The sequence below is a fragment of the Myotis daubentonii genome, chromosome 6, assembly GCF_963259705.1.
Source record: "Myotis daubentonii chromosome 6, mMyoDau2.1, whole genome shotgun sequence".
Lineage (NCBI taxonomy): Eukaryota > Metazoa > Chordata > Mammalia > Chiroptera > Vespertilionidae > Myotis > Myotis daubentonii.
Window position 1 is genome coordinate 97,418,731 of NC_081845.1, and position 17,262 is coordinate 97,435,992.

At 53.6% G+C, this 17,262-nt stretch overlaps 1 protein-coding gene across 2 annotated transcripts; it reads left to right on the forward strand.

Annotated features, from left to right (window-relative positions):
• Positions 1–690: 690 nt before the first annotated feature.
• On the forward strand, positions 691–2,343 carry LTB (lymphotoxin beta). Of its 2 annotated transcripts, XM_059702087.1 has the most exons (4): positions 698–954; positions 1,321–1,372; positions 1,528–1,599; positions 1,801–2,343. In XM_059702087.1, exons 1-4 carry the CDS (start codon positions 796–798, stop codon positions 2,235–2,237), a joined length of 720 nt encoding a protein of 239 aa, XP_059558070.1. In that variant the 5' UTR covers positions 698–795; the 3' UTR covers positions 2,238–2,343. The 2 variants fall into 2 exon arrangements, with proteins under 2 accessions (XP_059558071.1, XP_059558070.1); XM_059702088.1 differs by lacking the exon at positions 1,321–1,372 and having other exon boundaries at positions 691–954; positions 1,801–1,938.
• The last annotated feature ends 14,919 nt before the right edge of the window (positions 2,344–17,262 follow it).

Sequence of the window (17,262 nt, forward strand, 5' to 3'; positions counted from 1 at the left end):
CCTTCCCCGCAGCCCCTACCGCACTGTCTACCCTGCCGTCACTGGATCAGTGCTGCTTGGTTTTGCTTACTCATTCGTTGGTTATTTCTTCTTAACATCCAGTCAGCACCTACTCAATGGCTAGGACTCCTTCTGGGTGCTAAGCTCTTTGGGGGTGTGCCGTATGGCTCTTCTGTGCACTCTGGAGCCAGGGAGGGGTGCTCCCCATCCCCCCTCAGCGAGGCAGGAGTCGGCGTGAGGCAGCCCCCTCAGCTGCCATTGCTGTGCAGCCAGTTCTGAGGGCTGCAGGGGAGGGGGGGAGCATGGGAATGGAGGTCAGTCCAGTGCAGGGATAGTTCTTCTCAGGGACATCTATCACTCAAGACCCCTGTTCTGGACCTCAGGGCTGGGGTGCAGCCCTCTGTGCAGCACCCACCTCTGGGGGGCAGAGGCTGCACGCTGTGCTGGGTATCGGGAGTTTTGTGTTCTCATTGCAGCTTTGCTGCCAGGCTTTCTGCAAGCCACCTGCCCTGACCCCCCACCCCCACCCCCCCGCCCGGCCACTGAGCCAGGAGATCACTAAGAAAGACACCCTCCAGATCTACCCTGAAAGCCTGCCTCCTCGCCTCCACTCCTTCCCCAGTTCAAGGAACCCAGGCATCCAGCTGCCCCACCCCAGCTCTGGGTAAACAGGAAGCTGGGTGAGGGGAGCAGGGGTGTGTGGAAAGTCCCAGCCAGGTGTGTAGGTCTAGGGGAGGGGGGGGCCCCACCCCTGAGATATGAAAGCCCCCCTGCACTGGCCCTGGCTCAGTCTCCATGGGGGCACTGGGGCTGGAGGGCTGGAGGAGGAGGCCCCAGGGGAAGGGCTGCCTCCTGCTGGCTGTGGCAGGAACCACCTCCCTGGTGACCCTGCTGCTGGCTGTGCCGCTCACTGTCCTGGCTGTGCTGGTGGTGGCGCCCCAGAAGCAAGGGCTGGTGAGTGGCTGCAGTCGGTGCCCAGGGGGCTTGGTGTTGCTCATGCTCGCTCACCTCTGCTGCGCCCGGGGGCCCTGTGTCACCTGCTCAGCTGGCCTGTCTGGTCGCCTCTTGGTTCTTTCCCATGTTCCTGTGATGCTGTTGCCTCCTGATGTCTCCAAGCCCCTTCCTGGTTGTCTGTCTGTCTTCTTCCCCTTCCCAAGACATACTCGGGCTCCTGTTGCTCTGCCCAGTGTATCTGCCTGGCTTGCTCTCCCTTCCAGGGAGATGGGTGTTGGGCTGGGAGGTTGGGTCTCCATTGGCAGGGGTGGGGTTGGCATCAGCTACGGCTGAACTCTGGGCACTGTGACCCTCCTCCCCGTCCAGGTTGCAGAGACCACTGACCCTGGGGCGCAAGCACAGGCCCAGCAGCGACTGGGTAAGAGCAGACTGTCCCCCTCCCGCCCCATCCATCTGCATCCCCAGATACTCTGCTCTTCCTCCGGGAATCCCTGGGCCCCGGCGCCCTGCCCTGTCAGGGGGACCAGGCGTGGTGGCCGCCCTGCCCCAATCCTGGGCTCTCGCCCCTTCCAGGGCCCCAGGAGCTGCCGGAGCAGGACACAGAAAGCGATCCCAGCCCCGGGCTCCCGGCTGCCCACCTCATAGGTAAGGACCTCGGAGACCTGCCCAGCCCGGTCAGCTGCCCGCGGGCGGGGAGAACCCTGTGCTCCGCGGGGCGGTGCGCCAGTTCCCGCCGCCTCAGCGCCCTCGCCCCTAGGAGCCCCCTTCCGCCGGCCCCGCGCCCGCGCCCCCGACGGCGCTCCCTGGGACGGGGGACGGGACCCGAGAGCCGCCCTCTCTCCGCAGGCGCCTGGACGCCGGGCGGCGGGCTGGGCTGGGAGGCGGCCAAGGAGGAGGCGTTCCTGCGGAGCGGCGCGCACTTCGGCGCCGCGGGGCTGGCGCTGCCGCGGGACGGCCTCTACTACCTCTACTGCCACGTGGGCTACCGCGGCCGGGCGCCCGCCGCCGACCGCGACCCGCTGGCCCGCGGGCTCACGCTGCAGAGCCGGCTGTACCGGGCGGGCGGCGCCTACGGCCGCGGGGCCCCCGAGCTGCTGCTGGAGGGCGCGGAGACCGTGCGCCCCGCGCTGGACGCGCCCGGGAGGCTGTGGTACGCGAGCGTGGGCTTCGGCGGCCTGGCGCGGCTGCGGCGCGGCGAGCGCGTGTTCGTCAACATCAGCCACCCCGCCCTGGTGGACTCGCGCCGCGGGAAGACCTTCTTCGGGGCCGTGATGGTGGGCTGACGCCGCCCGCGGGGACGGGCTTCGCGGCCGGGGGTGGGGGGCCCGGGCCCCGAGGCGCCGGGCCGCTGCTGTGAGCCCACAATAAAGAACGCGCCCGCGAGGCTGAGCCACGTGTCTGGTCGGGGCGGCGGGTAGGCAGCCTCTGCGCTTCCCTGGGCGCTCGCCGCCAGGCAGGACTCCGCGCGGCCGGTCCCCCTCGCCGCCTGAACGGCCTGGCGCCAGCATTGGCCGGTTGGAGGGTAGAGGGAAGGGGAGCTCCTCAAACCCCAAAGCATCTCCAAGCACCTGATTCTCAGAGCCGCAGCCCCCCCACCCCACCCCCAGCAGTGAGGGGGGCATTGCCGGAAAAGGCGAGCGCCGCTCAGAAAGGCCCAGCCGCAGGAGCAGCCCTGCCGGTGCCGGGGAGCAGCCGGTGCAGGGGAGCAGCCGGTGCCGGGGAGCAGCGGGTGCCGAGGAGCAGCCGGAGAGGCCCGGCAGGACTGCCCCAGCCCGCTCGCCTCTCAGGAGCCGGAACAGCTCCTGGGCTGCAGGGAGGAGGCCAAGAGAGCTGGGCGGGTGAGAGAGAGAGATGGCTTGGGATGGTGTCTGGGACGCCATGGAGAACCTGAGGAGGAGGAGAGGAGGAAAAGATGATGCCACCTTCCAGGGATGGAAAGTTCTCACCTCTCTATCGCACTTCAGGCCCCTTCCCGGAGTGGGCCAGTGTGGGTGCCTGGGATGAGTAACAGCAGTCCTCTCACCCCATGACTGACTTTCAGCCCCAGCGGGGGGAGGCGGAAGGAGACCCAAGGCCCTATCTAGGTCACCCCAGTGGGTCACCCGCCCCTGTGGCACACCGCATGGTTTCCCCTGCCTGCTGTTGCCTGTAGTTTATTTCTTCACTCTACTACTCATTTCCCCTTTTGATCAGAATTTTTTCTCTTAGCCAACATCATAGATCAAACAAAACATTTTAAAGTCCCTGGATGTCAAGGTGGCAGTGCCTCCCTTGGACCTGGCATGGCCCTCAGAGTGGGCACACGGGCTAGAGACGTGCTTGCCTATGAGTTTACCGTCAGCTCAGTATTTGTGCCGAGTTTTAGGTTGAAGCATTAGGAAAGGACCAGTTGAGATATTACTAACATGTACCGGTTCCAGGGACTAGGTCAGTTCAGTGAAGCAGTTGTCTCATTTTAGGAGGCCGTGATGCGGTGGCTCCCAAAATGACTGGTAGGCCTGTGGTGCAAATAACGCGCCTCTCCACGGAAACAAAAGAAAACAGTGTGTAAGATTGGAGCTGCCCATCAGCCCTCCCTGAGCTCTGGAGGCAGCCAGTCCAGAAGGTTTCTAGATGCCTGCTTGTCGCCTTCCGATGGCGGGAGCGGCGCAGGACGACGGTTGCCCTGCTCTGCAGCTTGAGTGTCTGGGGATCTTGCTTCTGCAGGCACAAAGCCTGTCTGTGGGTGAGCTGCTGGGATTTCTCTGACATTTATGTCAAGTCGTCCCCTTTAGCGTGTATGACTTTGGGAAAGGGCAGTTTTAGTTCTCAAGGATTACAAATCAAAGGATGCGAGAAAGACTGGAAGTGTCAGTTTGGAGACACATAGCCAGGTGTTTGAGGAAACTAGAAGAATTCAAGATCTGGTCCAGTTTACCTGTATGAACAAAACCTCCAAAGAACCGGTTTAACTCAGTGGTGAGAGCGTTGGCCTGAGGACTGAAGGGTCCAGGGTCCGATAGCGGTCAAAGGCACAGGTGAGGATTAACAGTAACGACAAAAAAATTAAAAAAATTAAAAATTAGAATGAACAGCACTGGAATCTAATATCCAGAAAGGTGTGTTAAACAATTTTGCTCTCTAAAATAACCCTCATTGTTACCAAATATAGCCAAGACCACTTTGTTTGTGAAATAAATCTAGTTTCAATAAAGTTGGCTTGTTATTTACATAGGAACAGCAAGAATGGTAAGTAACCATATAGGCTTTTAAAAATCTGCTTGACCCGGCTGGTGTGCCTCAGTGGTCACAGTTCAATTTCTGGTTGTGGGCTTGATCCCCATGGGGGCCGTGCAGGAGGCAGCCAGTCAATGATTCTCTCTCATCATTGATGTTTCCATCTCTCTCTCCCTCTCTCTTTCTCTCTAAAATCAATAAAAAAATTTTTAAAAAAACAATCTGCTTTGCTGGAATTTGTCATAAGGAATCTTCATAAGGAACTTTAAAGGCCCCTGAGGCCAGAACAGCCACGGCAGGGACTCGCCATCAGACACCGCCTGCAGTACCATAGATGTGGTGAGTTCCTCTCTTCTCGAGGTCCCCCGAGGAAGTGAGGGCCCTGCACCTGCAGGAAGTGGCCTCTTCACTCATTTGGTAAGGCTTCCGAGACGCTCCGAGCAGAGGCTGGCCGGCGGTGCCAACGGTTTCCTTAGCTTCCGTAAGCCACTCCTAATCCCTTGGAGCTGTCTGCTCCTATCTGAATCTATGCACGTCTCCCTCAAGCCTTGGTAACATAACCACTTTCCAAATGTGTCCTCTGACAAGGAGAACAGGTTTTTATTAACGTACGCAAATAGCAATGTTGCCATGAAAATAAGAATACTCACTGTGATTTCTGAATCCTGGAGGAATCAAGTAGGTAGAAAAAGGTCAATGTTTCAATTCTGCTTACAAAGGTATAATTGCTGTAATTCACAGGTTGCTAAAGGAAAAATGTTTATGTCTAGAAAAACAAAAAAATAAAGAAGCAGCAATATTTCAAATAAGTCATAAAAATTGTAATCATCCTCATCAATTCATTCAGTCCCAGGTTATTAATTCTTGTTGGTTTTGCTCTTTTTGTTAACTTTGAGGAATCCAGTTTTTCTTTAAAAAAATATTTTTATTGATTTCAGAGAGGAAGGGAGAGGGAGAGAGAGATAGAAACATCAATGATGATGGAGAATCATTGATCAGCTGCCTCCTGCAGGCCCCCCACTGGGGACCGAGCCTGAATCCCAGGTGTGTGCCCTTGACGGAATTGAACCCGGGACCCTTCAGTCTGCAGGCTATGCTCTGTCCATTGAGCCACATTGGCTAGAGCTCCAGTTTTTCTTTACAGTTCTGCAAATCCTCATCTAGTCCTAAGGTATAATCTAACAGTTAAACAGAAATATGTATTTTAGAGTAAGTGTCAGAGTCCTCAACATGAATCTCTCTGGAGATGAAACATATTTGCAAAAAAAATCAGAATAAGACAGTGACTCCATAAATGACAGAATGATGTGGTTAAAGATCTGATCACAATGCAATTGACAAATTTGCTTTTCTCTGCAACACACAACATTTTGAGGTAAGTAGAATTACATTATACATTATAATTACATGAAAACATATCAGGATATTATAGATTCCTAGAATTTTAATACAATTTAGAACATTTATTTTAATAATGATATTACATACAAGTATAACACAATTATTGTTTATTTGACAATGCTTCCCATGTAATTTTAGCAACTCAAATAGACCTAACTAGCTTATTTTCCTCCTTTTTTTGTTTTTAAATATATTTTTATTGACTTCAGAGAGAAGAAGGGAGAGAGAAACATCAAAGATGAGAATCAATGACCAGTTGCCTCCTGCAGGCCCCCACTGGGGATTGAGCCCCCACCCTGGGCGAGTGCCCTGACCTCCCGGCTCCTGGGTGACGCTCAGCACTGAGCCACCCGGCCGGCTGTTTTCCTCCTTTTATAGAGAGAGAAGGAGCATCCTTTAAAATGCGTCATGGATTCTTCTTAAAAATCTCAAAAGTTATCTTTAGGTTAGGAAAGAAAGGGCTCCAATTTTTTAATTTTGGGAAGTTTGTCGAACATTTCAAAAGTTTAAAAGTAACTGGTCAGCTTTCTGAGGGGTCGCGGCCGGCACTGGGTCCCGCTCACCGCTGGTGTTGGCCGCCGTCGGACTCGGGGCTCCCCGGGAGGGCCCAGGCTGCAGGCAGAGGGACAAGTCTCCGCCCGACAGACAGACAGACAGCCGGCCAGGGCGGGGCGGGGCGGCTCTGGCGGGGCTGGTGCCAGTGCCGGCCCCTCAGGTCACTGCAGCGGCGCCTTTGCCCAAACCGTGAGGTGTCCTGGGCCCCGCGCTCGCCACCGGCGGGAGAGCCTGGCGCTGCGCTGCGCTCCGCTTGGGCCATGGCGCCGGCCCAGGGGAGGCGGTGGTGGCGACCAGAGGCCACGAGGCAGGAGGGAGAGAGCCCCAACCCGCGCGCTCACCCCTCCTGGCCCAGCGGCGGAGGGCCCCTGCGGCGCCACCGCCTGTCCCGGGCTCGGGCTCCCGGGTGTGCCGCCCGCTGGGTGATCCCGGACGTGTCCGCGCTGCGTGTCTTGTCCCTGCTGTTCGTTCCCTAAGAGGCCTTCAGTTTGCACCCCAGGTCTCCGGCCGTGTGACCCTCACCGGGGGCCGGGACCTGTTGTCACGGTGTGCAAAGCCCCGAAGGAGCTGGGCCTCTGTGCTGAGTAACACTGGCTAGTCGTCACATGCCCATCTATCACAGCTTTGGTTGTTAATGTAAAACTACAAAAATATTAAAATGATTCTTTAAAGTAATAAATAAATAATAAACATAATGGTCAAATAGGCTCATAGGTCCCTGTCAAGCAATAGCTGGTTACGTTTAATCATTGTGCTGATTAAAGACTTCACAGGCAAATGCAGAAAGTTAAATATTTGTAAACAAAATTTAGCTCTTTTAATATTAAGAAGACTATCTACCTATGCAATTAAAGACCTAATGGTACAGAGAACATAAAATAATTTTAATAAAACACAGAATATTTGCTTTCTCTTTATAATTTACTAGAGGCCATTGCACGAAGCAGTTTGTGCAATAGGCCTTCCCTTCCCCTGGCTGCCGGCACCCGGGACCCAGGCCTTTGCTCCACCGAAGCCTTCAGTCTTCGCAGCTCCCGCTCCGCCTACGTATGAAAATTAACCGCCATCTTTGTTGGATTAATTTGTATACTCTCCTGATTAGCTGGTGAGTGTAGCAGAGTGACAGTCAATTTACATGTTTGTCTATTATTAGGTAAGATTAAGAATATACCAATATCCTGACTGATGTCTCTCAGTGGTTGAGCATCAACCCATGAACCAGGAGGTCACGGTTCAGTTCCGGTCAGGGCACATGCCCGGGTTGTGGGGGTCATGGCATGCAGAAGACAGCCAATCAATGATTCTCTCTCACATTGATGTTTCTGTCTCTCTCCCTCACCCTTCCTCTCTGAATCAATAAAAAGAAAATTTAAGAAAGAGTATACCAATAGTTTAGAAAAACTTGGTCCTTTTTTTCATTTTTTAAATTTCTTTATTTGATTAATTACATATATGTTCTTATCCCCACATTACCCCCCATCCCCCCCCACTCATGCCCTCACTCCCCCCATTGGTTAGGCCTATATGCATGCATATAAGTCCTTTGATTGATCTCTCCCCCTTACCCCACCCTCCCCTACCTTCCCTCTGAGGTTTGACGGTCTGATCGTTGTTTCTCTGTCTCTGGATCTGTTTTTGTTCATCAGTGTATGTTGTTCATTATATTGCATAAATGAGTGAGATCATGTGATATTTATCTTTCTCTGACTGGCTTATTTCACTTAGCATAATGCTCTCCAGTTCCATCCATGCTGTTGCAAATGGTAAGAACTCCTTTTTTACAGCAGCATAGTATTCCATTGTGTAGATGTACCACAGTTTTTTAATCCACTCATCTGCTGATGGGCATGTAGGCTGTTTCCAAATCTTAGCTATGGTGAATTGAAAACTTTGTCCTTTTAACAGATAAAACTAAATTTTAATTTTTGATATTTAAATTTATTTACTTAATTAAACTCTTTTTTTTGTTGTTGTTAATCCTCACCCGAGGAAATTTTTTTATTGACTTTTTATTTTTTATTTTATTTTATTTTTATTTTTTATTCACAGCAGCTTTATTGGTAATAGCCCAAAACTGGAAGCAACCCAAATATCCACTAACAGCTGAGTGGACAGAAAGCAACTGCAGTATCTCCATACAATGGAATAGCACCCAACAATACAAATGAATAAGCTATTGGTACATGTAACAAGATGGGTTAATCTGAAAACAATTATGATTAATGAAAAAAGCCAGGGCCCCACTCCCCAAGAAGCATAATAATCTAGAAAATGCTTGCTGTTGTTTGCAAATCGTGGGAAAGGGGTTTGAAATGACTGGGAGGAAAGGGCCCTAAAGGAGCCCCTTGTGCTTCGCTGGACACGTTCACTGTCGTGATTCCCGTCATGGCTCCTCAGGCGTGTACACGTGCCAAACATGTCACACTCCTCATATGTGCAGTCTTTTCATGCCAATCACACCTCGATAGAAAACACACGTATTCGCCTTCCCTCTTGCCAGGTCACATCTGCCAGCTATTCTGGTGCTACCATATCCCTCGCCCCACGATTTAAAGGGGGAGCCCTGAAGCGAGGAATGAAGTCCATTCATTTCCAGGTCACGCACAGGCATACGGTGCCCTCTCATCAGCGCTGGTGCAGTGATGGCCATGCCTTCAGCAGCCCCGGGAGGAGGAGCCCACGAACCTTTACTCCGACAGCGGCCGTGGCCACAGGAGATGCAGATGTCTGAAGGTCCTGCGAATTTCTATACACGGGCATTTGTAGAGGACCCCTTTATAACAGACACAGAGCCTCTCATTTCCAGTCAGCCCGGCGCCGTGGTCTAAGTATTGCTACACAAAGCATGATTCGCACCTTGCCCTGCAGGCCTTCTAGGCGCTGACACCTGCCCACGGATCCTGGACACCAGGGACTGGCTCCCGTAGACCCAGGGGACAGAAAGCCCCCAAACGTGCTGGGGAGGATGGGGCGTCTCCTACGAAAAAGGGACCCAACTCACGGTGTTTCCAGAAGCACTGGCGGTTTCTCAGCATGAACTCTGGCCCCCAGAGAGCCTGGACGTCCAGGCCGCAGGATCAGGCACACGACCGTCTCAGTCGTTTCCCCGCAAGCCTCGGACAGTAATGCAGACCAGGCCCAACTGGACTGAGGTCTGTTCTCTGCCCTCCTGCTGTCCCTTCTCAGGCATATGAAGTTGGTACCAACAAGGGTGTTCCTCCCTTCATGTTGGCAGAACCCAGGCTCCTCTCAATCGATGTCCCACAGGGAGCAGCCCTCCCGGAGTCGCCATGACGCCCTGCAGGCCTGCACCGCAGGGGACCGGAGCGGCGGGGCAGCAGTTCCACTGGTGGGGGATTGGAAGAGGACCAGTGCCTTAGAGTCCAGGCTGCTTGAAGGGAAGCCTGCGTGGGAATGCCCAGCAGACTCCCGCTCAGATCCTGTGGCCAGAGCTCAACCACGTCCTCTCAGAACCCCTCAGGGGAAGTGAGGACCTTCCATGGCTCGGAGTACGCAGATTCCCGCCAGGGAATGAGCGTGTGTGCAGGGTCTGCCTTCCCTGAGCTACTGGAGTGATTGACACGCAGGGGGACCCACAGCTGGAGGCAGCGATGGCTTCTGCCAAAGGCACTGACACTGACAAAACCGTCAAGAGCTCTAGGCAGCTCGGAAAGTGCAGCATCGCTCATGAAGACTCCCAGCTCACGGCACTCACGGGGAGCGTCCCAGGCGGGTGCACGCCTGTACGAGGCTCGCCTGCGGGCCGTGCTCCCTCGGTGCCAGGTGCTCACAGAGCTTCCTCCGGTGTGAGGCTGAAGACCAACACGGAGAGGCTCATACCCCGCATTCACAGGCCCTTCTCCAGTGTGAGCCTCCTGGGGCTACACCAGTCTCAGCGACGCAGCCAAAGGGCCCCCGAAACTGCCGCGGTCGTGAGGCCTCGCTCCAGCGTGAACCTTCTGGTGCCGAGCCAGACGGGAGCTCCTGCTGTAGGCTTTCCCGCACTCGCTGCGCTGGTGCGGCCGCTCCCGGAGTGGAATCTCTGGTGCTGGGCGAGGGTGTCGTTGCGGCTGGAGGCCTTGCCACAGTCGCTGCACGTGTAGTGCCTTTTCCCGGGGTGCAGTGTCCGGTGCACCTCTGGCCTCCCCACACTCCTCACACACACGTGCTGCTTCCCCGCTGTGAGTGTCCGGGGGGAATGAGAGCCGATCTCTCCTGAGACACACTTCCACGGGGCCGGCATCCGACGGCCCCCCTTCCGTGTGTCACCCGCTTGTCCAGCGGCGGGAAGGTGCTCAGGAAGGCGTCCCGTCGTCACTGCCCAAGGTGCCCCTGGTGGCGCCCGGCGCTGGCACGGTGTGGGGAAGACTCTCAGAGCCCAGTCCTCTTGCGTGGGCTCAGCCCACAGTGAGCCGGCCGGTGCCGGAAGAGGCCAGAGCTGCCCAGCAGGTCCATCCCACACTCCCTGCAGGGACAGGGTCTCCCCAACGTGTGGGCGGCACAGCTCTTCCCCGAGGCCCACCGAGGCCCGCTGCGGGGCGCTCTGCCCTGTGCTGCTCCTCGTGCTGGTCAGAGTCTGCACAGCCCGAGGGTCCTCTCCCGCCGGGCCCACGTGTGCACGGCTCCTGCGTGGGGTGCGACCCCTGGAGACCACCCAGGGGCACAGCGTCTTTCCGGAGCGGGTCCCACGCCTCCCACGCGTGGGCTGGCTGAAGCAGCAGACCTGGCTCAGGGGCTCGGCCCGCGACTCGTCTGCAGAGGCGCTCTGCTCGGAAGGGCCGCCTCGAGGTTGGCGTCGCCAGCAACCCAGGGAGGACATGAGGGCGAAGTTCTCCAGCATCAGGCCGCGGTACCGGCATCGCTGGGCCTCGTCCAGGCGCCCCCACTCCTCCCGGGAGAAGTTCACGAGCACGTCCTCGAAGGTCACACAGCCCGCAGCCGGTCCGTCCACGCCGCGGCCACCATCAGGTCCCCCGCGCAGGCCCGGAGTCGCACCCTCCCTGCGGCCCCGCACCCGGCCTGTCCCTCACGCTCCACTCCGGGGAGAAGGCGCACCGGGCTCAGGGAGCCGCCGCCGGGACCGACCTGGACACCTCGGGGCAAGGCCGCCCGACGGGGACCCAGCACGTCCCCAGACGCCCCGCAACCGTCCTTCTCGGCTCCAGTCCGAGGTCGCGCTCCGAAACCTAGCCTCCACGGCCAGAGTGGACGGACAGGCCCGGGCTAAGTCGTCATGGCCCTTTTCCATTGATTATTAGAGAGAGTGGGAGGGAGGGGGGGAGGCATGGGGAGAGTCAGAGAAACATCCATGGAGGAGAGACGCATCTATAGGTTGCCTCCCTCGAGTGCCCTGAGCCTGCAGCTGAAGTCTGTGCCCTTGACCAGAATCGAACCCATGACCCTTCAGTCCATGGGCCAATATTCTAACCACTGGGCAAACTGGCTAGGGCTTAATTAACCTAATTTTAATCTTTTTTTTATAAAGTGGTGTTATATATATATATATATATATATATATATATATATATATATACATATATTTGATTTTTTACAGAGAGGAAGGGAGAGGGATAGAGAGTTAGAAACATCGATGAGGAGAAACCAAGATGGCGGCATAGGTAAACACCAGAGTTTGCTGCCTCGAACAACCACTTCAAAAATACAACTAAAAGACGGAACGGACATCATCCAGAACCACAGGAAGGCTGGCTGAGTGGAAATTCCACAACTAGAAGGAAAGAGAAAAGCATACCGAAACTCAGAGGAGGCACAGTGCGGAAGTAAAATGCTAAGGTGCAGAGGTGCATGCCGAGAGGGCTGGCGGCTGAGGGCGCAGTTGTCGTTTTCAATCTGGAGGGAGTCTCAGGCTCTGAGCTCCAGTTCCAGGAGAGTCTCTGGGGACCCAGACTCATACGGGAGAAGTGGGACTGTCTGGCATCTGTCGGAACTTGAGGGCAGCTTTCTCTCGGAGGGGCTTGCAGCGATTACCAGGACACTGAGAAGCAGAGCCTCTGAGGGCAAGACTGAGAGCAGCCATAACTTCTAGCCCCACCCTGTTGATGCCGTGGGACCCACCCTGCCCAAGCCCTGCAGGGAGGCTTTTGCTGGATAGCCTAAGGCAGAGGCTAGATTAGCACCTCCCTAGAGATCCAGGAGCCAGGAGCCACCCAGAGGTCAGAGTGGGACCATCCAGTTTGCAGCTCCGTGGAACCATAAAGGACACACTCAGGGGGCAGAATCAGTGAGCACCAAAGCCCCATTGAAGCAAGTCTTGCCCCAGAGGAGTGTCTCCAGCACAGAAGTTCTCCCACTGCAGACACAGCTGATTCTCATAGCCAATTGGCCTGGAGGTCAATTTCTCCCAGTGATAACTACAACAATCAAGGCTTAACTACAACAAGACTGTGCACAAAGACCACAAGGGGGTGCACCAAGAGTGTCCTCCTCAGGTAATTGGGGAGGCTGAACCACTGAGCCCTAGAGGACATTTAGCACAGAAAACTACTTTATCAACACAGGGAAGCATAAAAAATGTGGAGACAAAGAAAAAGGACACAAATGACAGAAATGGAGGAAAGCAAACTACTGGATATAGAGCTCAAAACCACACTTTTAAGATTTTTCAAGAATTTTCTAGAAACTGCCGATAAACTTAATGAGACCTACAAGAAATCTAATGAGACCCTCGAGGTTGTGATAAAGGGCCAACTAGAAATTAAGCATACACTGACTGAAATAAAGAATATTATACAGAATCCCAACAGCAGACCAGAGGATCGCAAGAATCAAGTCAAAGATTTGAAATACGAAGAAGCAAAAAACACCCAACTGGAAAAGCAAAATGAAAAAAGAATCCAAAAATATGAAGATAGTGTAAGGAGCCTCTGGGACCGCTTTAAGGGTACCAACATCCGAATTATAGGGGTGCCAGAAGAAGAGAGAGAGCAAGATATTGAAAACCTATTTGAAGAAATAATGACAGAAAACTTCCCCTACCTGGTAAAAGAAAGAGACTTACAAGTCCAGGAAGTGGCAGAGAACCCCAAACAAAAGGAATCCAAAGAGGACCACACCAAGACACATCATAATTAAAATGCCAAGAGCAGAAGACAAAGAGAGAATCTTAAAAGCAGCAAGAGAAAGAAACTCAGTTACCTACAAGGGAGTACCCATGACTGTCAGCTGATTTCTCAACAGAAACTTTGCAGGCCAGAAGGGAGTGGCAAGAAATATTCAAAGTGATGAATGCCAAGAACCTACAACCAAGATTACTTTATCCAGCAAAGCTATCATTCAGAAGTGAAGGCCAGATAAAGAGCTTCACAGATAAGGAAAAGCTAAAGGAGTTCATCACCACCAAGCCAGTATCCTTTAAGAAGAGGAAGAAGAAGCAAAAGGTAAAGAGACAAATTATGAACAACAAATACACATCTATCAACAGGTGAATCTGAAAATCAAGTGAATAATCTGATGAACAGAATGAACTGGTGATTATAATAGAATCAGGGGCATAGAAAGGGAGTGGACTGACTATTCTTAGGGGGGAAAGGGGTAAGGGGGATGCGGGAAGAGACTGGACAACAATCGTGCACCTATGCATGAGGACAGTGGGTGGGGAGTGAGGGAGGAGGGTGGGGCGGGGACTGGGTGGAGGGGAGTTATGGGGGGGAAAAAGAGGAACAACTGTAATAATCTGAACAATAAAGATTTAATTAATCAAAAAAAAAGAAACATCAATTAGAGAGAAACATCAATCAGCTGCCTCCTGCACACCCCCTACTGGGGATGTGTCCTCAACCAAGGTATATGCCCTTGACCGGAATCGAACCTGGGACCTTTCAGTCTGCAGGCCAGTGCTCTATCCCAGGGGTCCTCAAACTTTTTAAACAGGGGACCAGTTCACTGTCCCTCAGACTGTTGGAGGGCCGGACTATAGTTTAAAAAAAAAACAACTATGAACAAATTCCTATGCACACTGCACATATCTTATTTTGAAGTAAAAAAAAAAACAACTTCAAAAAAAAAAGGCTCTCCTAACTTCAAAAAGAAAAGGCCCTACTAACTGCAAAAAAAAAAAAAAAAAAAAAAAAAATAGACCCCTTATCTTAAAAAAAAAAAAAAAATCCTAACTTGTTCTTACCTCGGTCCTCAGGCAGCAGCAGGCTCTGCACAGGCAAGCTCGTGACTCGTCCGATCACACCCGAGACAGAGAGAAGGAGGGGAGTTGGAGAGTGCGGCGCACATTCCACACATGTGCACTTGGGGCCTGGGATGAGTCGGCTGCTAAGCAACAGGCAGCAGCGGCAAAAACACCTGGCGGGCCAGATAAATGTTTTCAGCGGGGCCGCATGTGGCCCGCGGGCCATAGTTTGAGGACCCCTGCTCTATCCACTGAGCAAAACTGGCTAGGGCCCTAATTTTAATCTTATTTAGCTTGACCACACATAAAATTCTTTTCTCAAGATTCCTTTTTCACAAACCTTTCACAACTTTCCTGTCCCTCTTAATTTGTCTCTTCTCACTTATTCAGAAATAACTAACTTGTTTTACTTTTTAAACTTTTTAAAAAATATATTCTTACTGATTTTAGAGAGGAAGGGAGAAGGAGAGAGAGATAGAAACATCATTGATCAGCTCTCTCCTTTACACCCCCTACTGGGGATTGAGCCCTCAACCAGGCATGTGCCCTTGATCAGAATCGAACCGGGATCCTCAGTCCGCAGGCCAACACTCTATCCACCGAGCCAAACTGGCTAGGGCTAACCAGCTTATTTTAGGAAAAGCCATTTTCTTTTCTTTCTTTCTTTCTTTTTTTTAAATTTCTTAAAGCATTACAAAGAGTATTACACATGTCTCCTTCCCCCCCCCCCCTTGACATTCCCCTGGCTTCCCCCACCCCCCAGTGTCTTGTGTCCATTAGTTATTTTCATATGCATGCATGTAAGTCCTTCGGTTGATCTCCTACCCCCCCCCCAACCCTCCCCAGGGTTCCCACTGTGGTTTGACATTCTGCTCAATGCTGCTCTGTCTCTGTATCCATTTTTGTTCATCAGTCTATAATGGTCCTTATTATCCATAAATGAGTGAGTTCGTGTGGTATTTTTCTCAGCTTCCCAGGGGCCATCTCAGTTTCACAGGGGCCATCTCAGCCTCACAGGGGCCGTTTCAGCCTCACAAGGGCCGTCTCAGGCTCACAGGGGCTGTCCCAACTTCACCGGGGCCGTCTCAACCTCACTGGGGCTGTCTCGACCTCACTGGGGCTGTCTCGACCTCACCAGTGCCGTCTCAACCTCACTGGGGCCATTGCAACCCCACTGGGGCCATTTCGATCTCACCGGGGCCGTCTCGACCTCACTGGGGCTGTCTCGACCTCACCAGTGCGGTCTCAACCTCACCGGGACTTATTCAGCCTCACTGGGGCCTTCCCAGCCTCACTGGGGTTGTCTCAGCCTCACCAGGGCTGTCCCAGCCTCACAGGGGCTGTCCCACCCCCACCGGGGCCATCCCAGCCTCACAGGGGCCGTCCCACCCCCACCGGGGCCATCCCAGCCGCACAGGGGCCGTCTCAACCTCACCGGGCCCCTCTCAACCTCACTGGGGCCGTTGCAGCCTCACAGGGCCCTCTCAACCTCACCGGGCCCCTTTCAGCCTCACCTGGGCTGATTTCAACCTCACCGGGGCCGTCTCAACCCCACCGGGGCCATCCCAGGCTCACCCGGACTGTTTCAGCCTTACAGGGGCCATCACAGCCTCTTGGGGGCCGCCTCAGCCCTACGGGGACTGCCTCGGCCTCACGGGGCCCGTCTCAGCAACACGAAGTTTGGCATTCTGTCCTTCGTTGGGCAGCTCCTTGCTGGACAAAATCTCCAGGCGTTCCTGGTGGCTGAATATCTGGTATGCCTGCTTGGATTTCGTTTTCTACCAAGTGCACAGATTGCCTGTCTGCCGTCTCCCAGCGTCCCATGTGAGACTGGATCTGGTGGGCCTGCCTGTGCTTTTGCTGGTACAGCGGTTCCACGTCGCTGGCTCAGGTGGCTCAGGTGGGTCCAGCTCTGGCTCCAGCTTCCTCCGAACCTGATTCTGCTTCTTGAGTGTGTCCCTTATGTATTCGAGGAGTTGAAATCTGCATTCTGCTCGGCTGGGCTGCAAAAGCACCGGTGGTTCTCTTTGTGCCACTAGCACAGCTTGGGTGGGGATGTAAATTGAGTAGGGCGGGGTCCCTGGGACTCACCAGGGCGGAACAAGGGGCAATGGCATCTCTGAGACTCCTTGCCTCTCTGCGACTCTGCGTCTCACGTCTCCGAGTGCTGGCGAGCAGCTCCGTGAGACACCCTCACTCCCCTTGCAAGGCCATCCCGCCTCTCCCCGTAGGGGTCTGGGACCTCAGGATCCCGCCCCAAACAAGCTCAGTGGATTTGAGAGTCTGCATCCCCTTCTGATTGAAAAAAACCGCGCATCCAGTTGCAGTCTGCCTGGCGCGCGACTCCGTACCTCCGTTCTTGGCGCCTCTGCACATCCTACTCAGTCTCAGTGCTCTTCTTTCTTTCCTTCCAGTTGTAGAGCTTCCACTGGGCCAGCCTTCCCGTGGTTCTGGATGACAGCTGTTTGTCTTACAGTTGGTAGTCTCGATGTTGTGGGAGGCAGCACGCACAGGTCTGTACCTTACGCCGCCATCTTGGTCCTCCCAAGCCATTTTCTTGTAATTTTCTCAAAAATGCATTTCCAGCCCCGGCAGGTTTTCTCACTGGTTAGAACTTTGGCCCTCGGACCCAAGGGTCTCTCTTTGATTCCAGGTCAAGGGCACGTACCTGGGTTACAGGTTCCATCCTGGGCAGTTGGGGTGCATGCAGGAGGCAACCAATTGATGTGATCAATGTTTCCCTCTTTTTCTCTTCCCTCCCTCCCTCCCTCCCTCCCCCTCTCTCTCCCTTCCACTCGCTTTTAAAAATCAATGGGAAAAATATCCTTGGGAGAGGTTTAAGGAACAAAGTGCATTTCCATACTTTATATCTTCTTTTCCTGAAAACACATATTATTTCCTTCCATATTCATTAGAATCCTTTTATTTTCTTTAAAAAAATCTTTATTGTTGAAAGTATTACATATATCCCCTTTCACCCCCCATTGACCTCATAT